General features: G+C 37.4%; 1 protein-coding gene across 1 annotated transcript; it reads left to right on the top strand.

Moving 5' to 3' along the window:
- Positions 1-170: 170 nt before the first annotated feature.
- Positions 171-16,259, top strand: LOC140238022 (uncharacterized). The gene is made up of 4 exons (XM_072317949.1): positions 171-860; positions 10,826-10,888; positions 11,919-11,963; positions 15,831-16,259. Exons 1-4 carry the CDS (start codon positions 323-325, stop codon positions 16,205-16,207), a joined length of 1,023 nt encoding a protein of 340 aa, XP_072174050.1. The 5' UTR covers positions 171-322; the 3' UTR covers positions 16,208-16,259.
- The last annotated feature ends 8,360 nt before the right edge of the window (positions 16,260-24,619 follow it).

The raw sequence follows: 24,619 nt of genomic DNA, 5'->3' as shown, positions 1-24,619 counted from the left end.
GGAAATGCAAGCAAACGTCTGGAGAGAGAGCCAGCACTACATGAGCGGATGTGAGGCAATAAACACGACCAGTGCTATACGCGTCTCCCCTCGCCAGCATCACAACAGAAAGATAACCTCAAAGCCTTTTGCACCTGTTTGCGTCTCGTCTTTCCGTGTGCGCACGAACACGGCCGGTTGGGAAACGAAATCAGCGGCGTTATTTGCTTGTTTCGAATAAGCCTGTTGTCTCAAGAAGGATACTGAATTTGCCAAGACTTATTGCTTTGTGCTCTGCCCGAGATTACAGTGACAAGAGATTTCTACAAGTTCTCCATTCAGTATGGTCTCTTACGATGGTCCTATTCTTTTCTTGCTAATTGCAGTCATCGACAAGACCTCATGCCAGTTTGGAGGACACTCGCACTCCAGTTTTTCACCACCCAGTCGTGATGGTGCCAGCTTTCCTCCACCTGGCAACGGGCCCTTCTGGCCTGGTGCAGGAGGAGGCGGTGGTGGTGGTGGTGGTGGTGGTTTTCCTTCAGGTGGGTTACCTCAAGGCGCGTTACCTCCAGGTGTACCTGGATTCCCTCGAGGTGGGACTGGTTCTGGACCATCTGGTGGATTCGGACCTGGACCTTCTCGCGGAATGCAACCACCCAGAGATGGACCTGACCCCAGCGAAGGAGACTTCCCACTTGATGAAGGAGCAAGCGTTGCACATTCTGCATTGGGTTCTATGAATATCCCGCCTGAAAACCCACACCCCAACGCATTCGAACCACACGAGTCCCAATCCCCCCTCGACACCCTCACTGGGAGCGGATTAGGAACTGGACTGGACTCAGGATATACAGACTCACTGCCTTCATTTTCAGCGGGTACGTACTATTGATCTATACTCAAATCCGTCATCTAGAGTGTACAGTATTAATGTATTTGATATCTAATTTTCGTTTTTTTTTCTTTCATAAAACAAAACTCTAAAAGCCGTGTCCCGTGTGTTTATAATATTGTTCGAACAGACTTAGCTTCTTCTTAATAAGGAATGCCTTTCGGTCCCACAAATTACGCTTTAATAGACGCAAGTTGGATAGAGGCAGTATTATATAAACGACCATTTTTATGGAAGACGCTTGGATCCAGTCTCATCATAAAATTTGAATATGTAGATCCATGTCTTGAAAAAGTAACAGAACTTTTGAAACTAAAGACGTTTTGTTTTGTACTTATATTATGCCATAAAGCTATGTTTGCTAGAAAGTTTTGTGAAAACATAGGAATATCAAAATTCGAATTCGAATCGAATTTTCTTTTATGTCAATGTTTTAAAAACCCTCTATCATTGTTGGTCTTCGAATTGATACCACCGTCTTGATCACGACGAGGGCTCCTCACCGTTGCGTGTTTTTTGATATATATATATATATATATATATATATATATATATATATATATATATTTCATTCTAGAGATCACAAGAAATCCACGTCGTCGTTGATTGATTAAATTTCTCTGATTTTGTCGTATAGTTTGGCCCTAATTCGTATCATTGATGAAAAACTTCATAACGTGGTGCAATGGAGACAATGCGTCCTTCGCCTTTATTTCTTTACATATTTATATGCCTTGGCCCAACATATTTGCGGGGCACGCTTTGTATATGATTATCATTACACTGTACTATGTGTACTGTAGATTTATAATGGGGCAGTGATAACTGACATCGGTAAGCCAGAACTAGAGAACTTAATGATAAATGATTAGTAATTGCACCGTTGTTACTTACGATTATATCGTTGTAATAATTGCGTCATTTTGACACATTCAGTTATGTCATTGTCAATAGAAGGTGCAAATAGTTAAAGGTATCCTCCTCATCACCTTTATTTCATCTACAAAACAGAAAAGCGTTGAATAGTACTACCAGGCATTGGTAGTCTCTCTCTCTCACTTCTCTGCACTGATGATGTGGATTTGTATGAAGATGTATTGGCCGAAAGATCGGTCTTCATTTTGTCGTCGGGGCGGGGATATGTTCTAGCTTCACGGATTCCCCTCCTGTCTACGGAGGAGAGCCGTAAGCACTCCTCCGGACAGACATCTGTGTAGAAGACGTACTGTTTTCATAATGCTATGTAGATTACAGCTGCATGACCCCTATATACCACAAACGCTTAGGCCTATCGTTTTGGACCATGAAGTGATTTTTTTTTTTTTTTTGCCTCCCGTATTGTTGAACCAATTGAACTAATCGGTTCTTATCTCGAAAAGGTTACAGCGATTGAGTGACCTAAAACATATAACCAACAACGGTCGTGAAACCACAGTAGCAGATAGGCGCAAGGTACTTATCCTTTATCCAAACGCGAACAACAACCACGTTTTGTTGTGGGGGTGGGGTGAGGAGGAAAAGGCGGATGGCAGGGGGGGGGGCATGAGGAAGGGCGGCTACCTGCTCATAGGTGTATTTACCATTATGTTGGGCTTAAAGGGAGTGTACAGTACTGGTTGAGGTGGGGATTCATGTTTTGAACATTCCTAAATGAGATAATGAAAAGCCTTTTATGAAATATGAAAGAGCATGCCACAACTTTATTAAGATCTCTTTGTTTCACCTTGTTTTTGGATATCTCAGCCATTTCAAAACCGATTTTCATCGAATAAACTTTTGATACCCCTTAGAACTGCATGCTCTTTGACATCTCATAGAGTGGTTTCTGAATATCTCGCAAATCGTTAAAAGCTAAATCCTCACCTCGACCAGAACTGCGCACACCCTCCTTTAAAGTGTTGGGTCGTTTTCGTTGAGAGGGCTCTTTACATCGTACTTTTTTTTTGTGTGTGAGATAACCACTTATGAAATGGAATGTGAAAGGGCATATTTATGTTCTATGATTATATTCATAGATCCATGGTTGTGGCAAGGAGTTATCAACTTGCCTTGTTCATCCTTTGTTGTAGTTTCTCCATGAACGTGGTACCTCCTAGGTTTCCCCAAGGAAGTATAAAAACATTAGACAACTGTTGGTCACTCCCCGAGGCTCCTCCCTGGTTGTAGAGTACAATGCCCTCTTGACCGTCCGTGAATCGATCCATGATCGAAGAATGGATGCGAATCACACAAGCCGGTCACACACTGTTGCTCCAGCACGGATGTATCAGACAGGCATTGGGATATCTGCCCGCAATTTCCGCGGGAAGCGATTGACGTACCAGCCCTATTTCGAAGTGATGCAGGAAACACCTTTCTCCTTGAATAGTATGGAAATGTTTCTTTTGTTTTCTTTTCAGAGAACTTTTGGACTGAACTATTTTCACCGTAATTGTTGCCTTTGGTGCCTTTGGTGTCTTGGTCATTACAGGCAATGGTATTGTGGTACATCTGTATTATTTTGTAGAAGTTGTCGTTGTTATTCCCGGTGAGTCGTCCGTTAAAGGACAAGTCCACCTTCATAAACATGACGATTGAGAGAATGCAGCAATATTAGTAGAACACATAGGTGAAACTGAAAGTTTGAGGAAAATTGGACACTCCGTTCAAAAGTTATGAATTTTGGAAGTTTCAGTTCCGCAATCGCTGGATGTGAAGACTACTACAGTTTGTGATGTCATATGAGTACAACCATATAAAGAAACTATAAAGAAAATTCAACATATTTTCACTTTTCTCGCATATAGAAGAGCACATGACTTGCCTCTTTCAGAAAGCAGGGGGAGTAATATTACTGTTAACATATATCAGTTACAAGTTGAGGGAGTGTGTACTTTTTTCAAAAAATGAAATTTTGTGGAATTCTCTTTATATTTTCCTTATATCGTTGTACGCATGTGACATCATCAACTGCAGTAGTCTTCTCATCCAGCAGTGACTGCACAGAAATTAAAAAAAAAAAATATAACCTTTGAACGGATTGTCCAATTTTCCTCAAACTTTCACTAATGTGTTCCACTTTGCTGCATTATCTCAATCCACCAAATATGAAGGTGAACTTGTCCTTTAAAAGTAAATTCAGTTGCAAGGTTACTGATAGGTCGAGACCATCTGGATACTCTATCCGTATCAGCTCTCTCTCTCCTCAGTGGAAGGTCAGATTAGTCGGCCAATGCAGTCCGAATGGTCATAACATTGTACTCAATTTGTGACGTGGAACAAGTAGGCTGTGGTTGCTAGTAGTAGTCTTGCATGCAGGTTATGATATATTATGTCCTGTAAGGTAACTCCTCGATTTTATACCAAGAGATTAGATTATGAACTGCCTTAGTTTTGCCTGACGCCATTTATGGAATAGATATCGAGCATACTTGATTTTTTGCCAAATAAGGCCTATTTTATTGACGTTGCTTTCTACGCATTACTTTGTGTTTTTTTTTGTTTTTTTTTTATATATATATATATATATATATAAATCCGAGAGAGTTCAGTTCGTTGGCGTGAAATTATTTCCATGGTACATACCACCAAGGAGGTACTACGCAAGCTCGCCTAGTACCTCCTTGGTACCACTGGACTACGAATGACTTAGCAATGATTTTAGGAGGAGATTGTCATTATTACAGGCCACACCATAGATCCCTCCCTATACAGACCCATACACAAGGCTCTTCCTTAATTGTACCAAGCAATGAGAGAGATATTAGACAATGGCATCTTCTCGTTCAATTTAGGACCTAGATACTAGGATATTTTTTTAATGTTCAAAACAGTGAAAATGGACATATCATAAGGTATTCATTATCATCCAATTTCAGTGAAACTGACACTGTTTGATTTGATGAATATAAGTTCTTATGAGATCATCTACCAGGAGGATAGAGTCATATATAGAGTTTGCCTTAATTATATCGAAATGAACACTATCGTGGATGATGAGTTGACAACACACGTGCACACATCTGCATGTCGCTATATAGGGGTTATGTGATGTTGCTGAAGGCTCAGAAAGCTATAGATATAGGTGCATGGCCACCTTGCATATATCCCAAGATTGGGTCAAGCAGTAATGATAAAAGCAAAGCAAGCACGATGCAACAACACTGTCGTGAAAATCTTATAGGCCCATGATCCCATCACATTTAGTCGAAATCATTAATGTGGATCATTCTTCTGTTCATCACTGGCAACTTTTCCATAGGCCAAACTTCCAAGCAATGTTTCCACATCACTCAGACATCGACATGTGAAGGTGACTGACGTGTGCTTGGAACGGAGACTTGCATTCCACCCCAAAAATAGATAAACTTCGAAAGAAAAAGAAAAATATTCCATACAAAACGATACCAAAATGACAAAAATCGGATAAGAAATGAGGTAGTTATGCCTTTTTGAAATTTCAAATGTTTTAGAAAAACATTTCTTGACCAGTTCTTTATGAATATTCAAATCTGCAAGTTGACGATGTCATGCTCTCACGATTTTTTGTTCATTTCGTATACTGAAATGACGAAACTATTATATTTCAGCTGTATTTGTCTTAAAACCACCCAAAATTAAAAAGAACAAAATAATGTTAAGTCTGATATATCTTTATAGTATGGGAACATGCCTTTACTTGTATTAGCTAAAAATAACAATTTTTCTGAATTTCATACATAATATACATGAAAATTGTGAGGGTATGACATCATCAACTCGCTCATTAGAATATTTATAAGAACTGGTTAAGAAATATTTACCGAAAAATGTGAAATTTCAAAATATCATATCTTCCTTATTTCTTATCCGATTTTTGTATCGTTCTGTATGGAATATTTTTCTCTTTCTTCATTTTTGGGGTGGATTTCTTCTTTAATTTGACTTGAAGAGAAGAAACGTTCTCTTATGAACACTTATTGAGTTGTAATCATCATTAAGCAATATCGGAGGAGCAATATCGTATTTCAATCGTCGCAGCGATTAAAATGAAGAATGGTAACCTCATACACCTGACCTGGAGGTGTTTTTTTTTTTTTTTTTTTTTTTTTCAGTTCGCTCTCTTTGTACAATAATCAGTGCGCTGTCTCCAAAAGAAATATAGTGTATAGTCCATGGGCCAAGACCCGAAAAATGGGATATTGGTACCACCTGAGGTGGCAAAACCTTTTTGGTGTCATTTTGTTTGTCGGGCATAGATATGCTTATCAAGCTATGATAGCATTTCCAAATGAGTAGCTTAGTCATAATAAATGAATTTTTAACCAATTTGGTCTCGTTTTTATATCCCTATACTTCTGAATCGAAACTAACCGCTATACAAAGAAGAGCACTGTCTTCTGTATTGCCACAGGTGTTCTGTTGTAAAAGCGGTGCATGGACTAATAAATTGCTAATGTAAACATGACATGTGCCAACATACCGGAATATTATGATTGTGTACCGTTCACTGTTCCAGTGACATAATTTCAGTCACGTGACAACATCGCTATCGTACACTTTCAGAGCGTGATTTACCATCTTGTATGTAAACTGCAGAGGTTTACGTAGTACAAGTCGTAAGTATTGAAGGGCATACATGCCACAGACGAGGACACTGGAATTGTTCCCCTCCCCATTATTCTCGAATTTGACCCATGCAATACTTATTACTCGTCTGCGTTATAATTTTCGTTACGGTCCAGGCAAGGAAGTCCGAATATACATCCTTGTCATCCAGAGTTTCCTCGTCCGGGATGTATACAAAAGACTTGGATTAATTCCAGCTTTGTAAGATTTGTTGTAGGGGAAGACACATTAAAGGCATTATTTTCTATTTGCAGATGAAACAAAAACCCAGCTTTGCTGCTTAAAAATAGCTCTGAAATGTGAGTTACGGATAGAAGCAACCAATGTAAAAAATTGAACCATAATGATCAATGCTAAGTATTGTTAAATATACAAAATGTGAAGAGTAGTTCAAATAAAAATGATTCTAGACTAAACCGTCAATCTACAGTTGTGGTTTATTGAGAAAAGTAGTGATATCTCCTTATATTTTAGGCTTTATAATTGCGATTTTTTTTTATATGCGTATATTAGGATGTTTTGTTGTACAACTGACCTACATATATGCATCAACTATAACACGAACATTTTTAAATCACTGCTCCCAATGGTAAACAGTACCTTTAAAGACATCTTTCTCGCCATTATAAAATGATGACATTTTTTATTCAGCTTCCAGCATAGATTTTCCTCCTTGTATGATTCATTTACTTCCAAGAAAATACCCACAAACACACACACACACACACACACACACATACACTCCAAATGCCTTGATGGTTTGTTTCAGGGAGGTGGAAAGACCTCCCTATAAATATTTCGTCTCCCGAACTAAACGTGGGTAGACGAATGAGGAGGATGTTGTTTCTGAACTGATCGAGTTTTGCTCATGCGCATGGACGTACACGTCATTGTTCAAAATCGACGGGGTTTCTCGAAGTACCATGTTGACCTTAGAGGTCAACACGGTGACGTGAGAAGCGATGGCTGACCTCAGACGACCTGACCCCACCGATTCTTTTACCTGGTATTCCCATCTGGCTCTGGAATTGATTTACGCCCCTCGGAAGTTGGTTCGGGTATTTGGATTTCGCGAGTTTTTGAAAGACACCATGAATTCACATACTGAGTATTGCTCACTCAATATCAGTTCGTGTGCCTTTAAATAGTTCAAGTTCGAGGACACATGGACACAAGAATTGTCTTGTTCAAGATGCGAACAAATCGTTAGATCAAGTAGGAAAATGAAAATAATGTTACCTGTTCAACCCCTGTTTTCTCCTACCTGCCCCCAAAACAAACAAACAAACAAACAAACAAACAAACAAACAAACAAACAAACGGTGAACGAGGGTAGCAAAACTGCAATGACCACGGCACGTTGTCTCCATCTTATATGCTCATCATCGTGTTCCGCACGAATAAACCAACATAGAATTAAAAATACATGTACTGTGTAAGCACTATCTCCATGCAAACAGATAACTTCAAAGTGAATTTGAACTCTGCTTTAAAAGTAGCTATCCTATCCATTGAGTGAGGAGATTGAAGTGGGCTCTTTGACCCGCGACTGGATTATCTCAATAGTTCGTGCTCAAGGTGTTGCAAGCAGTCACCTTGAATTTTTACAGGCTTTTACAAGCTAAATAAGATAAATTAGGGTTATCATTATCAATCCTAAATATCGGAATGCAATAACTCAAATGAAAACTCCGAGAAATACAATTATGAACAATTTTTTTTTTTGCTTTTTTTTGCGACAAGACGTGATGCATGAGTCAAGTTTGACTGTAAAATTCACGTAACAGGCTCTAGAGTCTAAGGCATTTTGACGATGTGTATGGGGGGGGGGGTCAAAAGTAATGTCAATTTTATATACTAAACATGGATGATTTTTTTTTTCAACAAATTTAGACCAACAGCATCTCATCTGTCACTAATTAGATTTAAACCAGAAATTAGTTCAAGTCACCCCGTGGGATGTTGTCGCACAACACTTGATAAAGTCATTGTGTTCTGAAACAAGCAATATCAGGGTCCCGTTTCATAAAACTTGTTATCAGTGACAACTGCCACATTTCTGTGACAAATTTGCTCATAGCCAATCAGATGCAAGGATTTCAGTAGCTTTTAACAACGACAAATTGTCACTAATAACAAGTTTTATGAAACGGGGCCCTGGCCGTAAATCTGATCAAGTTGTCTCGGTACATTTTGATCGAAGACTGTATTATAATATTAAAATTTCTGGAGTGTTATCATTGATCAATAGTAGGCCCTTAAGGCAAGTGTGAGTAGTTCGCATACTCAGAAAAGAGCACTGTCATGGAAATGGAAAATCTTGGACATCAATTAGTGTGGGAAACAAGGTTACAGATCTTAGTAAGGAACTCCACCATATCCTATGGCATTGCGTGAGGCGCCAAAGGGCAAGATAAAAAGATATGATATTGCTGATAATCGCCCAAAATGTGTTGACTTTGACTACCTGTTGTTAAGTTTGCTTTCGTAGCCGTTTTAAAACAAATAGAAGGCAAGAACAAAAACATATGTCTTGTATGGCAAGTTTGATATGCATTTGTACAGTTTCATGTTTGATTGAGTTTCATTGTTTGTGTTTATTATATTTTGATGATAAGAATACAACCAAACAGACACAACAGTAACCGTCATTTACATCAGAAATAAGAAAATGGTAAAACTGGGCTTTTAACGTTAACACTCACACCAGCTACACTTTTACAATCACGTGACAAACATATTATGACGTCATCACCTTGAGTGTCTCTCATTGACTTTCGCACAAATTTGGGCTAAAATATGCCAATTTGAAGTGAAATCGTAGTTAGTTTCATCTTCTCAGCAAATCTTTGTAGATCTGATATGAATTAGCAAGTGTACAGTGTGCAATGTATTACATTATTGTACATGGAGAGTGAGATGTTACCAAAGTAAAATGTATGATCGTAAAAGTCAAAATTCAAATGACAGATCGTGAGTGACAAAACGGTCTCGTGAAAACTTGTATGTAATTCTAAGATCCCATTCAATTCGAATTTTATGGTTTTTAATTTAACGTGTCCTACTTTTGGCGTATTTGGTATTTTGGAATTTTTGGTGTGTTTTTCACTTATAAAAGTTTAGAGGTTCGTTAGCGACTCAGGGGAGGATTGATATCTGATGCTATATATTGTTTTTTTTTTTTTATTGTTTTTTTTTTATTTTTTTTTATTTTTTTTTTTTTTTACTACTGAAGTAACGTTGTGTTTTTCCTACTTACGTATATAATACACCACGCCGTGCCGTTCAGATGTGGTGAATGAATTTTATTTGAGAGAATCAAGACATATCGTATTGTACAAGTATAACTTTGACACGAAATACCTGCAATCCAAAAATATTTTGGTCTATCTTTGTGTATAAAAAAAAGTTTTGAAAACTTTCAGATGTTATCATGCCGTACTGATTTCGTCATGAAATTGGGAAAGGATGAACTGCCTGCATAATCCTTATAGTGCACGAGTTTAAGTGTTTCTAATCATAATTTCAAATGTCATCTCAGCATTAGGGCCCTGTTGGAGCTTAGGGAGATGAGTGCGCATTTAATTAACTGAATGTGGAAAAATTCCGGTAGATAATGATCGAATAATAGATAAACAGTTTGATATCAAAGCAACGCAAAAGTTTCGAGTGACTGAATCATTTGCTAATAATAGAAGAGTAATGGTTTGATGTTTTATGATACATTAAAGGACAATTTCAACTTCATATACATGTGGATTGAGTAAATGCAGCAATATTAATAGAACACCTCAGTGAAAGTTTGGGGGAAATTGGACAATCCGTTCTGAAGTTATTAATCTTTAAAGAATATACGCAGTCACTTCTGGATGAGGAGATTACTACAGTGCATGATGTCACATACGTAGAACGATAATTAGGAAAATATAAAGAGAATTTCACAATTTTTTGGGGGAAAAAAAGTGCCCATTTCCTTGATTGTCCTTGACGTATGTTAAGGGTAATATTATTCCCCCTGCCTTCTGAAAGAGGCAAGTCAAGCGTTCTTTTATTATGCGAGAAAAGTGAAAATATGTTGAATTTTCTTTTTGTTTTCTTTTGATGTGACATCACAAGCTGTAGTAGTCTTCTCATCCAGCAGTGACTGAGCAGAAACCTTTAAAAATTCATAACTTTTGAACGGATTGTCCGATTTTCCTCAAACTCTCACTAAAGTGTACTACTAATATTGCTGCATTTTTCAATCAGCATGTATGAATGGTGGATTTGTCCTTTAAATATCATACTGTTGCTTTTCTTGCGCAACGAATCATTTGCATTATGTTTACATTTTTTCTTTTAATCTTGATTTTTGTTGAACTTCAGACGACAGGGAGGATGACAATGCTAACATAGCCCATGACAATACGGAAGCGGTGGACAATTCAGGTAAGATGGACTTCGTCTCTTTGGTTGTTGAATGATTAGTTTGTATTTTATGTGCTACAGTAGTATAATATTGAAGAATGGCAAAACGGGTTTCGGTTAAGCGCCATTTCCAGATATTTCAAAGTATAAAGTCCATCATCAGATAGAGCAAAAGGCGAGGGTACCCCACCTCTAAGGGTTCCCCACCTGTTGCGTGACAAGGAATTGTCTTGAAGTCATGATTGAAAATGACTTCTATTTTCTCATCATTTTGTTTGTGTGTTTTTTTAGCACGATAATCACAAATATCTCAAATTGACAAGCATGCATGTTGTTGACTTGTTGACTCTTTCTTTGTTATTAAGATTATGTATACACTTTTATATATATTGTAATTTTTGTTGTTTAAAATATAGTGATGTTGCTGTCATTCTCTTGCCCTACGTGACTGCATTCTATAGGGAGGACTTTTGTGACATGTCATCTGATGAAAAAAAAATGCTCTGTACATACTTACACTGACTTATATCCACTTGCAAAGAAAGCAAGTAGGGATAAATTGCGCAAATCTTTTAATGCCTTCTGTTTGTGTTCTTGGAAGAAAAAAAAAATCACAGAGCAGAGACCAAATCCTAAAAATTCTGTGTAGTAAGTTTTTTGACGTCAGCTTCAATATAGGTGGATAAGGGTATGACATTAATAATCTTGAGACAGTAACGAAAGCTCTACCATATAAACACCAACAAAACAACAACAACAACAACGACAACATCAACAACAACAACAAACCGCAACAAAAAAAAAAAATGAACATACACATCCAGGCGAAGTCAAGCCACACGTTCTCATCAGACTCCTCTTCCACTCCACTTCTTAGGCATGAAAATACAGTTTTTTCTCTTTGCTCAAGAAAAATAGCGCTGGCTTGACCTCGCATTAGAAGTTCATGGCAATACGGAAGTGCGTGATATTTACCTGCAGCTGTTTTAACGTGCATGTAGACTTATCTTTTTCTTTTCGTTGTGATTCCCCGTTTTTCTTCTCTCACTAGATGATCCCGAGAACTTGGCAGGCAACGCAGATGCTCATCAGAAGGGTCAGTGACGTCATTATCATTGGGGGGGGGGGAGGGATGGAATGGGAGAGAGGGGGGAAGGGGGAGAACAGGAAGAGCAATCCTCATCATTATGCCCCACCCCTAATGGTGCCAGAAGCATCATTTCGTTTTTCTCCAACTCCTTTTAACCAATAGGAAGACAGGACTGCATCCCGTAACGACCATGCAAGACTATAGGAGGAAATTCAAAGGGCGATGCCTATATATTTATTATGATAAACTCCATTTGCCTGCAACTGACAGGGGCTTTACTAACATAATTATTTAAAGTCTTCGGAAACTTTTAACCAAGGTGGTTCCCGCCATCCACACAGCTTGGCAGGGGATAGCTAAAGCATCATGCATACAAGATTGTTATGACAAATATGTTATGACTTCAATCCCTATAGGGCCTTTAAGGAATAGCTTATTGCAATAGACCGCTTTTGTCATGTTCTCAATTTATCAATATTTCTTATATTTTGATTATTGTTATGCATAGTTGAGTATGTGATATTCTTATAGGTTCACAATTATCATTATTACGACTACTACTACTATACTACTACTACTACTACTACTACTACTACTACTACTACTACTACTACTACTACTACTACTACTACTACTAACATCATCATCATCATCATTATTACAACAGCCTAATAAACGAAGCATTTCTTTGACCTGCTCCCTCTCATGACTTTCTATAGGCAGAAATTCACTCAGTTGTTGCTGGGTAAGGCAAGCCTCCAGCAAGCTTTGTGGTGAACATGAAAGCATGCATAAAATCTGAATCTGAGGGGGGAGGGGTTGTCATTTATTAATCCTTCATTTGATTGGTGTTTGATTTATAATGTAGGTACAGTGTTCGTAACTCTCTAACACGGGTTTAACCAAAGTGATCCTATAAACCTCTCTCAGCTGGCAATAATCGCTAACAAAATAAGTTTGCCTGTGTGCTGTGAAGTGTTCCTGACTATTGGTTTAAAGTTTTGAAAAGTAGTGTCTCTGGTGTATTTATGCTGGAAAGTCTGGTATTATGGATTAATAATGTTTGCGTATTTACAAGTACAATTTCATATGTTATTGAGTAGAATTTCACGATTTGAATAGCGTCACAACACGCCGTCTTTCGATTTTCTTTAGTTTCGGTCAAATGTAATCGCCAAAGACACCACACGGCATTTCGACGGATTGTTTGTTTCGAGTAATCTTATCCGGCGCAGGTCCTATCAGACATGTTTACGTGACTTTGTCTGAACTGAGGTCGCAAAATAAGATACATGTATTCTCCCTAAACAATGACATCATGTTTCACTTTGTGGGAAAAACTTCGCCGAGGGATTTGTTTTTTTCTTTCTCTCTTTTCGTCTTTTTTGTTTTTGTTTTTGCGGGAAAACAAGATTAAACGACAGGAAGCAAACAAAACTAAAAAGAAAATGAGTTCTCACCGCCCAGTAATTAGCCAATACTTTTCTTACTCGCGTGGTTTCTGGAAGATATTGCAGAATTACTTTTGTTAATCTTAAATAAAAGCGATTCCTTGTAGTTTGCCATATTTGTTTGTTTTTATCATTTGTCTAACCCGCACTCAGTTTTGAGGTTGTTTTTCAGCAAGTTTGTTTATAATGCTTGTATTATGAATGAGCAAAGGTAGATAAAGATAAAAAGGGAAAGGTGAAATAAATAAAGGTAGAAAATATTTTATATCCGTGTCGAATCTGTAAAAGGAAAAGAATATGACATAAATGGTCATAATAAGCTGAACTGACTAATTCAATGTCAAATAATTGTCAAATGATAGTAACTACATACAAACCCATGTTCACAGATATGATAGAACTATTTAACACACACATGACTGATTTTTTTTTATGACAATGTAGGTGCAAAGACTACAACACTATACAATGTAGCTGTCTTCGCGAAGGATTCAATGCGTTATAACTAGTAAAATCAACTATGTTTTTTGGCCATATAGACCTATACTAGTTTATATCCGATGTGAATTATGTACTGAGCAAACGATAACGTGATTTTAGCTGTTATCATAATCACTGTTAGGAAGTTCTGTGAATATGCTATTGATTTGGGGTATTTTTTTTTTTTTTTTTTGATTGGCACGTCTGTCTTCAAGTGTGTTCTATCCTTTTTCCTTGACATGTATAATAATTTCCATTATGGACATGGTGCATTGTTATGTCCTTTTATTCGTCCTTCAATTCATGTACTTTTACTCATATTTAATTGCCCACCACACTGTACACTTTACTGTGTTACTGAAAAAGAAATGAAAGTGAGAACATTGGTTTGGGGATGAACTTGAAATAATCTGGTATCAAAGTTACGGTAACATTTTCTTTGGTCCAAACACAGTAGAAATAATGTGTTTGGTTAATCATAGTGCGTGTTTCAAGTGATAAACCTATAACTAGCACAGGCAATTTGAGTTCGTAGGTGATGGGGCTTAAAACAGGGCTCAATCAGTCAGTTTGACGATAAATATGCGAAGGGACAAGAAAAACGACGTGGGGTTGCCGCATTGTGTACAAGAATATGCCACCACAGCTATTTTCGGAATTTCAATCATATAGCTACACTTTGTCTTCTCGTTATCAGTCTGTTATATACCATTTTGTTAAGTTTTTATTGCCAACCCAAAACGGGTATCTATCTTTGATGTCCTTGTATAATGTACTGACCGGAAATTGTAACTGGTGAAACAGGCACAGTACTCTCTGTGTGCGAAAACAGTCCAACATTATTCCTGCGAGCCGATGATTTCACATTAGAAGCGCGAGAGGGCGCTAAAGCAATGTTGTAAGGCAGAGGATGAAAGCCGGTTTATATCCATGACTATTATGCGCCTGCGACAATTGCTCCCATGAAATATCTGCACGCTAATCCAAACATAAATTTTGCCCCCAAATATGACCCTAACCCTTATCCTAATCCTCACATCAAATTAAGCCTAAAGCGCTATCATGATCCTAACTCTAACCCTAAGTCCTTTGAGAAAATAAGACCAGAGCAGTTGTTGCAGGATCAAATGTCGTGTCACGAGACGGTGAGGCACAATGCCTTATAGTGAGCGATTAAATGACTGGGGGCCTCGATCTCTCCCTATATTTAATTGTACGTTATAAAATTACTGTTATGTCTTCATGTATGAATCAAAGCGAAAACCCACATTTCTGTTTGTTGTATTTGTTCGCTAATTTGCTTTCAATGTGTGATTATGAATTTACTCTCACACTCAATCATACTTATGTATCGTTAATTACCATTGGTTGTTTGCTTTTGTTGACTGTTTTGTATTTAAACTGTACACAATGTGCAAGTTTGATTTGATAAAATGAATGTTGAAATGATATGAAACCAATACAGACTGGGAGGTTTGATTCACATCGGAGCTAAACAGTCAGTAGGAAAAACTCAACTTCAACAACCTTAAGTGGAATGTAGTGCACTTAAAGAGACAGAGAGCTTGAAATTAATTCAATATCAATTCTGTCTTCGAGATAATGAATCAAAAGAAACAGCATGAAGGGTGAAGACTGCTTGAGATGAGAAACATTACTGGAGGCATTCCACTTCAGAATGCAAGACTTTGAAAAGCTGCAATATACGAGCAGTTATATTGATTATAATTTTTATTTTTCTTTCTTGTATTTTATGAAGGGTCAAAAAAAAGATACCCTGGCAGCCCACAGGCAGATTATAAAGCCAAGTTATTCTACTGAAAGTTGAAGGTACGTTGTACTGCCGATCGAGAGAGTGACAACAGTCTGAAACCCTTAAGTGTAATAATCGTGTAACACTTTTTACTTACTCATCCCTTTTCATTTTCTCTATACCCTATAGGCACTCCAAACAACACCACCATTGAGATGGTAGTCGAGGATAACTTCAACTACGTTGGGCTCTACGTCACCATCGCTATATTCATCACCTTCATCGTCACCCTGATAGCCATCGCGCTCATCCGCGGGCCCCAGGGACCGTTCAAGACCAAACGCACCAACGACGACGTGGAAAGGAGTGAGGGCGCAAGGGCGGAAATGGTTGCGGTAGGCGCAAGCGGTGACGGCGCGGACGTGGACGTAGCAGCGCGTACGGACGCGCAGTGGGAGCAGCAACCACTGAAGAGTGACTGCGACCATAGCGAGGTGCCAGAAGTTACCGCGACAACCACGGTGGTAAATGGAGATGGAGGCAATAGCAAAGAAGACGGAGTGTGAGTCAGGTTCGGCATTGTTCGCACGACTTCCATGACAGAGACAAATTTACACAAGGACAGAAATAGAAAAAGAAAGATTGAATGTTTGTGTGTGTGTGTGTGTCTGTTTTGTGTGTGTTTGTGTCTGCAGCGATGGAGGGGGGGGGGGGGGGGGAGGGAGAGGAATGTTTGTACATGGACTATGAATTTCCAACAGTTGGTTTGTATAAGAGACAATGCTGAAGGGATAAAAACAGGAATAACAGGCCTTGAAGTTGTCATCAGCGAAGAACATAACGAAATGTATTGTTTATGCTATTTTCTTTTTGAAATAGAAGGCGAGTTTTACACTTATTTGTCTCACTGTTCGCTTGAGCACAGTGACCTGATTAAGGAGACACAGATATTCGATGTTAATATGTTTATTTACAATGTTTTTTTTTCTATACGTTTCTATGTTGCAGCAGCGTCATCGATAACTATTCAATTTACTTAACTGTCGTTCATCCAGCAGAAAGGGGGAAGATATTGATCTAGATCTTGAAAACAAATGAAAGCGAAAATCGCGATGTTCTTGTGATATGATAATACATAGATACATGTAGAAATTGAATTCAAGCGTTTGAATTTAACGGACGCAGGAGCTGTATATAATGTGACGGCGCATAGGAGCGATATTTTTTACTTGTAATATCTATCCACAGGTATACACTATTACAAGTATATTGCCTTATATACAGAATTTTGTTTTTACATACCGACAGCTGTATATTATCCATGCATTTTTCGTCCCTCAAATTCTATTCTTCTAATTTCTTATCATTGAAGAAGTCAGTAGAGAAATGAATGGCCCTGGAAATTTTATATTTTGTTTGTATATTTTCCACACACCCCAAACATTCCATTGTTTTTATTTTTCTTAAGTTTGATCCAAACGTGTGAAGGTGGAGTTAATGTTTGTATGTTGGTAGAGAAGCTGAAGGAGTAGGCCATGTCCGTGATATTCAAGAAATCGTAAGTGCCTTGACGAACCATTTTTCAATCTGAAGTTTCGAACATTACTACTACTTTTTTTACGACAACTGCTACAGCAGCAGCAACTGATACATCAACTGCTATAACAACAATTGCAAAAACCGCTTTTACTAAAAGCTGTAACACTACTTCTTACATTGCTGTACTTTCTGCTTCAACGACTACTGTTTTTTTTTTTTTGGTTTAAACAAGCTTATTCGACTCGCGTATTACAATAATCGCTGTCACATTACACTGCTTCTGATGAATATTATTATGTACTACCTTCACTTTTGCTACCACGTCTAATATATAGGTCCATGCTGCCACACTATATTATTTATATCACTGCTATACATGTACTATATGTACTGCACTATACCTCTTCTTCTGTTATTGCTATTACACTATACCGCACTACTGTAAACGTTTACATTACTGTCCTATTCTTATTTTGTCTACTGTATTGGTGCTAAACAGTAACATTAATTTTAATGACTGTTCGGAAGTGCGCTTAACGTCCAGTATTCTGTAAGATCCTTGCCCATCAATATTGTGCAGTACAGTGCTTTATGTAGCCAACCATTCATTCCGTTCGAAATGATTACCTTTCTTGCGTTACAAATCGTAATGTAAGACTGATGTACAGATGATTATTTTATTGTGTGATATTATCTTTTTGTACGCTGTTGCTTAAAATAAAAGAAGAAAGCAAGTGATTTTTACCACCGATAAATCAAGCGTTATCGCACGTGCCTACTTTTTGGTACTCTCGTATTGTAGAAGAGTAAGGTTTTTAGCATCAAAATCTGATATCGCATCAAGAACTTAGTCCCCTCCCTAAGAGTCAATTCGGTTAAAAATAGAAGTACTATGCATGAAAGAGTAAAAGTAATTTTATACTTTATACTATTATATATATATATATATATATATATATATATATATATATATATATATATATATATATATATATATATATATATATATATATATGATATCAACTACTAGTACTTGTACATTAATCTATATTTGTAAGATATATATATATATATATATATATATATATATATATATGTGTGTGTGTTTGTGTGTGTGTGTGAGTGTGTGTGTGTGTGTGTGTGTGTATGGATTGATATTCTTATTGACAGAGGGAGAGAGGAAGGGAGGGAAAGTGAGAGATATAGAAACAATATCCCGGTGCGATTTGATAGATTCTAGTACATGTATATGCAAACTATTTTTATGGTACAAGATATAAGTGTAGACATTTTTGTTTTGTTTCATTTTCATCTTTCAAGTTGGACTTTACTGTTTTCAAAAATCTGCCCGTAAGTAGAAACCTCGCCCCTCTTGAAGACGTTTGAAGAAACGCCCATTGTAGAACAAGGAGTTTACTTATACTTTTGATCATATTTGCTCTGCCTGAGAATGCGTGCCTATACTTCACGTCTCCATAAAGTCATCTCAAGGAGTATGTGGCTTTAATTGGTCGGTTGTCACCGCTGAGGATGACTTCTGTCACTTCTCGAGTACAGATCTTGGAGCACAGGTGAATTCTCCTTGCATTCAGCTACACATCTCTCTGTCTCATCAAACGTCACTCAACGTCAGCAGGTTGGTCAGAAAGTGAAGGTCCAGCTATTTCTCCACCTGTGACTTCAACATGGAGAGACTGGCTATCTTGGTGTTGTTTGTGGTCATTTCATTCCTTTCGTGTGTATTCGGTAAGTAAACAATTAAAGGCCAAAAATATCCATGTAAAGTCTAAAAGAGTTTTTTTTTTTCGTAGGTGCTATGACAAAATGTAGTTCAACGCTTTGACAAAAGTTCACCTCAGTGTCCATTCCATATGAAGTGGAGAATTTCGTCTACTTTATTGGCATAGGTGACAAGACAAAGTGTGATTCGCTACAAAGAAAGCCTCATGATTTTAGCCACTTATCGAATTTCTGATTTTCGTAGTTTTCCAATTATACAACGTAAAGACTTTAAACTCTTGTGATGAAGAACACTGATTTAAATCATCTCATTGCAAGAAAGCATGATGATTTATATTATTCTCAATTGAGTTCTGCATTTCTCCGTCTTTCATTGTTTTTGATATTAGACAGTCTGTTGTAATTTATTTCAAGTTGTTTTCAAAGAAATAATCACAAACCCGGCACCAAACAAGAGGACGTGGACAATTAGATAAGCACAGTGACAAAACAGAAAAAAAAATTGTCTGAAAGTATAGACGCAGTTAAACATGCAGGTAGAGATGCGTTAGTCAATTCCAAACACTGCAGTACATGTTTCATTGAAATTGAAACATTTCGAGTTTCAAAAATCTATTCAGCTTCGAAATGATGCCAGCATAAAGTAAAGATATGAGTAGCATTGTTCTGTAAATTGTTTAATGATGTGTTTTTTTATGTATAATTTCTTCTTTTGTTTTTGTGTGTTCCTATACATGTATCTGTCTTTTCTCGTTTCTAAACAATCGCTTAGAGACGATAATGTAATTTGCGCTCTGTAAAAATGGTTAATTATTATTATTATTATTATTATTATTTGACTTTTTATCAGGATTAGTTTTTCTGCCCAGTCCCCTAATTTTGCAGAATTTCGGCTTTTGTATTTGCAATGTGACGATTGGTCTCGATAGTTCGAACTCTTCTTTAGACACTTCCTGTGGAATTAGACCCATTAGGAACAAATTGATGACGTATTAAGTGTGTGACAGAAATTGTGTGTGTGTGTGTGTGTGTGTGTGTGTGTGTGTGTGTGTGTGTGTGTGTGTGTGTGTGTGTGTGTGTGTGTGTGTGTGTGTGTGTCATTTATGTGTGTGTGTGTGTGTGTCATTTATGTCATTTCTCTTATAAAAACAGGGTATGATTTGGTAAAAAGAATCAAATATATCGTACTGTATGTTTGAAAAATGATTTAGCAGCACAAGAAAGAAGAATACAGCTGCTTTCTTTTTTTTTGTTGGTGGACGTATTAATTTTATTGTTAATATGGAGTTCACATTGAATGAAACTCAAATAAAAGAATATTAAAAAAAAGTGTGTGTGTGTGTGTGGGTGTGTTTCATCACGTCTAATTTCGTAGGTGTTTAATGCTGAAACTTCTTTCATACTTTTTTTTTTTTTGAACGTAAGAGTCATCGCAATGTTTAAACCACATGTGGATATTGGCACGCAAGGGGCAAGTTATTCGAGTTTCAGAGAGATCCAGCTCTCATGGCTGGCATTGGAGAATACGCATGTATGAGATGTCGTGTCAATAATATCTGTAAACTCGTGCCATATATGACTTACAAATGAAGCAAATTCCGAGCCAAACAACTATGACGTTAAAATTCACTCGTTTCATCTTTGGCTGTTTGGCGCCAAATTAGAAGGTACGATGCATACTTTAGGAACAATCTGCCAGATGTTTAATATATTCTATCGCAACAGTCACTTTCGCAGGTGCTACAATAAATACACATTAGTAATACCGAAGAAGTGTCTCTAGTGAGTCCTTGGTATCATTCATACAAATTCAAATGGTCAAAAAATTAGTGAAGCACGTTACCACCATGAGGTGTTCTTATAAACACTAGACAGCATTTCATGCCAATATTGAAAAGGGCTTAGATAAACTAGTATACACTGGTATATCTATGTAAGCGCGCTACCTTTGACCAAGTAATTGCACACTCTATCCATGCTTTTGCTATTTGTCAAAAGTAACAGGCAGACAACATGGTAGACTGTCGAGATTTAGCAAAGTATATACGAAACCATTCCCTTATGACAGTGGTAGAATAGTTTGCGTTATATGATAAAACAACATAGCATTATAACAGATATTAGACTACGAATTCATAGTCGGAGAATAGTTTCCTGCATCTCTTTGAACGTGTAACATTTTCCTGTGGTCATTTCCTACAACTCTACACGCGTTACAGCGTACGGATCACACCAACAACGTAGGAATAAAAAAAGATCTTGTAGCAAAGAAAGTACGTGACCTACTTTGTCACACTTTTTACTTCCATGTGTTTCGGCTTAGACGACATAGGCCTGATGAAAATAGCTTTTGGCACATTTGCTTTTCCGATCAAGACGTTCCCGGTAACTACATCACGGGTTATCGAGACAAAGAGTGAATTGAGGTTGAGTGGATGAAAGTTTGTAACCATGACAACGCGAACGGATGTGGCTGCGACGCGGAGATCACGATCGTACTAAGCGTATAGAGAGTTTTAGAAAATGTAGACTGAAAAGAACAACATTTTTTTTTTTTGGTAATATTGCTTCAGCAATGGCGATTTAAACGCATTTAATCCTATAGGTTTATTTCATACTCCACTTCCGTTACACCAGTTAATTCTATGTAAGAAATAACATGACTATCGCATTTTCTTACATTGCTCAATTTATATGACAACGATGCTCATTATAAGACGATGGTTAACACTTTTATGTAACAAACACCTAAAGAGTTCTTTGTTCTCCCCTACAAATATATTTTTATTTGATGTTTTTATTTGCTATTTTTGGTGGGAGCTCTAGCTGAGGAGGACTGTGAAACCAAAACCGGTCGGTCTTCGAACTCATAACGACAAAAATTATACAAGCCTCGTTTGGTCACGGCACACCGCAACTTTTTTAGTCATCAGTCCTATAATTTAATCATAATTTCATTCTCTTGATTGAAGGAAAAAAAATAAATTACCAATACTTTTGCCAGATGGCAAAATAGGTGTAAATTACGATAGTGCGAGTGTTCATTTGTGGATTTTTCATTTTATGGTGTTGGCGGAAGGAGCAAATCATTTCATATCAGTCATTGAAGTGACAGTTCAAGATAAAGACTGTAGACCACTTAACTCTCAGTTGCTTTTCCACATGGTTACCTGTTATGAATAAACATTACCATGGTTACTTTATTTTCCTTTCATAAGAGGGGTATGACGTATTGGTAAAGTAAAATATTTGTCAGGACACAAAGAAATTGTTGACTCAAGTGATAACGACTGATAACATGTATAACATTGCAATCACAGGGTTACCATGTATAACGTTGCGTTCTAGTATTGCACGTATTTCGCAGGAACCAAGCCGAAATAATTTTCTTGTTTTAGATGATATTTCAATTGTTTTTTTTTCTCTCTCTCTCAACTCTTTTGCAAAATTTGATTTTACATGCTAATAATGATAATTATGGTGATAGTCTTGTACATTTGTATAAACAACGGTCTAATGCGTTACTCAATTAAATGGATACGCCTGGGAATCCCTATTATGATCTGTAATGAGAACGATATGATACTGATTGCAAGAGAAAGATGGGGGAGGAATAGAGATACTTATTAAATGAGTTGATAAAACATCTTTTCAAGCTTTAATGTATAATACACAAATAGATAAATCTATAGTACTCCAACACTTTGTAAGTGGTTATTCATGGGGGTTTTTTTTATTCCCAACGTCGTAAAACAGGAGCGGTAGCTATGCCTTTAGAAAGTGGTGGCAAACATTATAATATATGTGATAATATTATACACTTGAAACTCTCTCATTCCAATATCAGCAAGAATGCTGAAAAAAAAAACATTAAGAAAGTTTAATATTTATCATTTCTAATGTATTCCTTTTAAACTATTGCGCTTACTAACCCTATTAGTTTCTCTAGATACGTTACTTTTCCAATGTTTACTTCTGGTTCTGTTCACCCTTTTCTTCTATTTTTTAAGGATTTAGTTCAATTCAACAATTATTTTTCCAATTAACAGAAATATAACGCCATGCTTGGGCAGCGAAGCAAAATAAATGGCATTTACATTAGATCTGGCATGAAAATAGAACAAAAACTACCAAAAGTCATAAAAAATACAAAACATGTGAACAAAATAATTTGAAATAAGTATTATACGTTGGAAATGAGATACATGTATCAATCTGACAGCATTGCTTGCATTTATGTGGATGATTCCGAAAAAAAAGAGGTTATAATCGAACATTGGTAAAGAAAAGGCACCTTATCTCATTTTATCCTATCTCGCTTTTACATGCTCGAGCTTTCAAAACCGAGCAACGCACTTAACAAGATCCATTGTCATTTCATTAATGTCTGTAATTTGTAATACCATATGCAATTGTCTGTACTCTTGTCTACATTACTGCGACTGTTCGTTGAAGCAATCGATTGTGACTTCGATACTGGGAACTGCAACTGGGTGCAACTCACAACGGACACGTTTGATTGGACCAGATACCAGGGCGCCACTTCGACCCTGCTCACCGGCCCTTCGTTTGACCACACCCAACAGAATACCAGTAAGTGTGTCACCGTGTCCAGATAACCTGTAAAAGGACGTTGTTATGATTGTCTCTCACGTCGATAGTTTACATGTATGTTCGTCTGTACTGATTTAGTCGCAAACATATTTCAGAGATATAATTATTATTTAGATTGAAACTTTGCCGTAATTTCAGGAGAGTCACTATGGTAGAGAAAAAAAGTCTGATATTCCATTTTCTCTTTTTCTACATTGCTCGTTTTTTTTTTTCTTTTTACTCACAATTATGATTATGGTGTTTAATTTGAAAATTTGTTGCACTCTCCCTTTACCACAGGACTCAATCTTACGTATTTACCACTGGGCCATCAGTTTTTATGGCTTCAGATCATACTTTCTATAGTAAGCCTGCAGTATCAAATAAAAGTTTTACTCCCTGTAGTAAATCATTAATTTTTTCCACAGCTCTTTTCCTTTACTTCTTGCAGTCGACGTTTCCTCTACGTCCATGGTGATTAATGATCAAATATGAACGGTTTAATATCAATTATAATTGCTAATTCATTTTGCGGCTACTCTTACGTCGTTTTTTCACAGATGGCTACTACATGTACATCGAAACCAGCTGGCCTCGTGTTTCGACCGATTTCGCTCTCCTGCGATCACCGGCCCCGATCCAGCTGAGCCCGACCGACACGGACTCGTGCTTCACTTTCTGGTACTTCATGTTCGGCATCAACGTCAAAACCCTCCGCGTGCACTTCACCACTTCTGAGACGAGCGTGGGGGTCGATGACGTCATCTGGGAGGAGACCGGAGAGAAGGGCGAGTGTTGGATAGAGGCCAAGATTCATGTTCCGGACATAGTCTCGAACACGGAGTCTGGGTATTTTGTGTTCGAAGGGACGGCGAGCAACGGCTACATGGCAGACATTGCCATTGATGACGTCACTTTTGGATCCTGTTCATCGGGTGAGACTGTGTCTAGGATGATTTCTTCCGTCAGACCGAATAGAGACATTTTAAAGTGAAGTTAAGATATTCATTTGTCGTGGGCATACTCGTGGCGTGAAAGTTGCTATGCACTTGTCCACCATATCGCCGTCATTGAAGCCAAGAATATCAATAGACATAAAATATTTG

This window comes from Diadema setosum, chromosome 14 (assembly GCF_964275005.1).
Source record: "Diadema setosum chromosome 14, eeDiaSeto1, whole genome shotgun sequence".
Lineage (NCBI taxonomy): Eukaryota > Metazoa > Echinodermata > Echinoidea > Diadematoida > Diadematidae > Diadema > Diadema setosum.
This window is presented reverse-complemented; position numbering and strand designations above follow the sequence as displayed.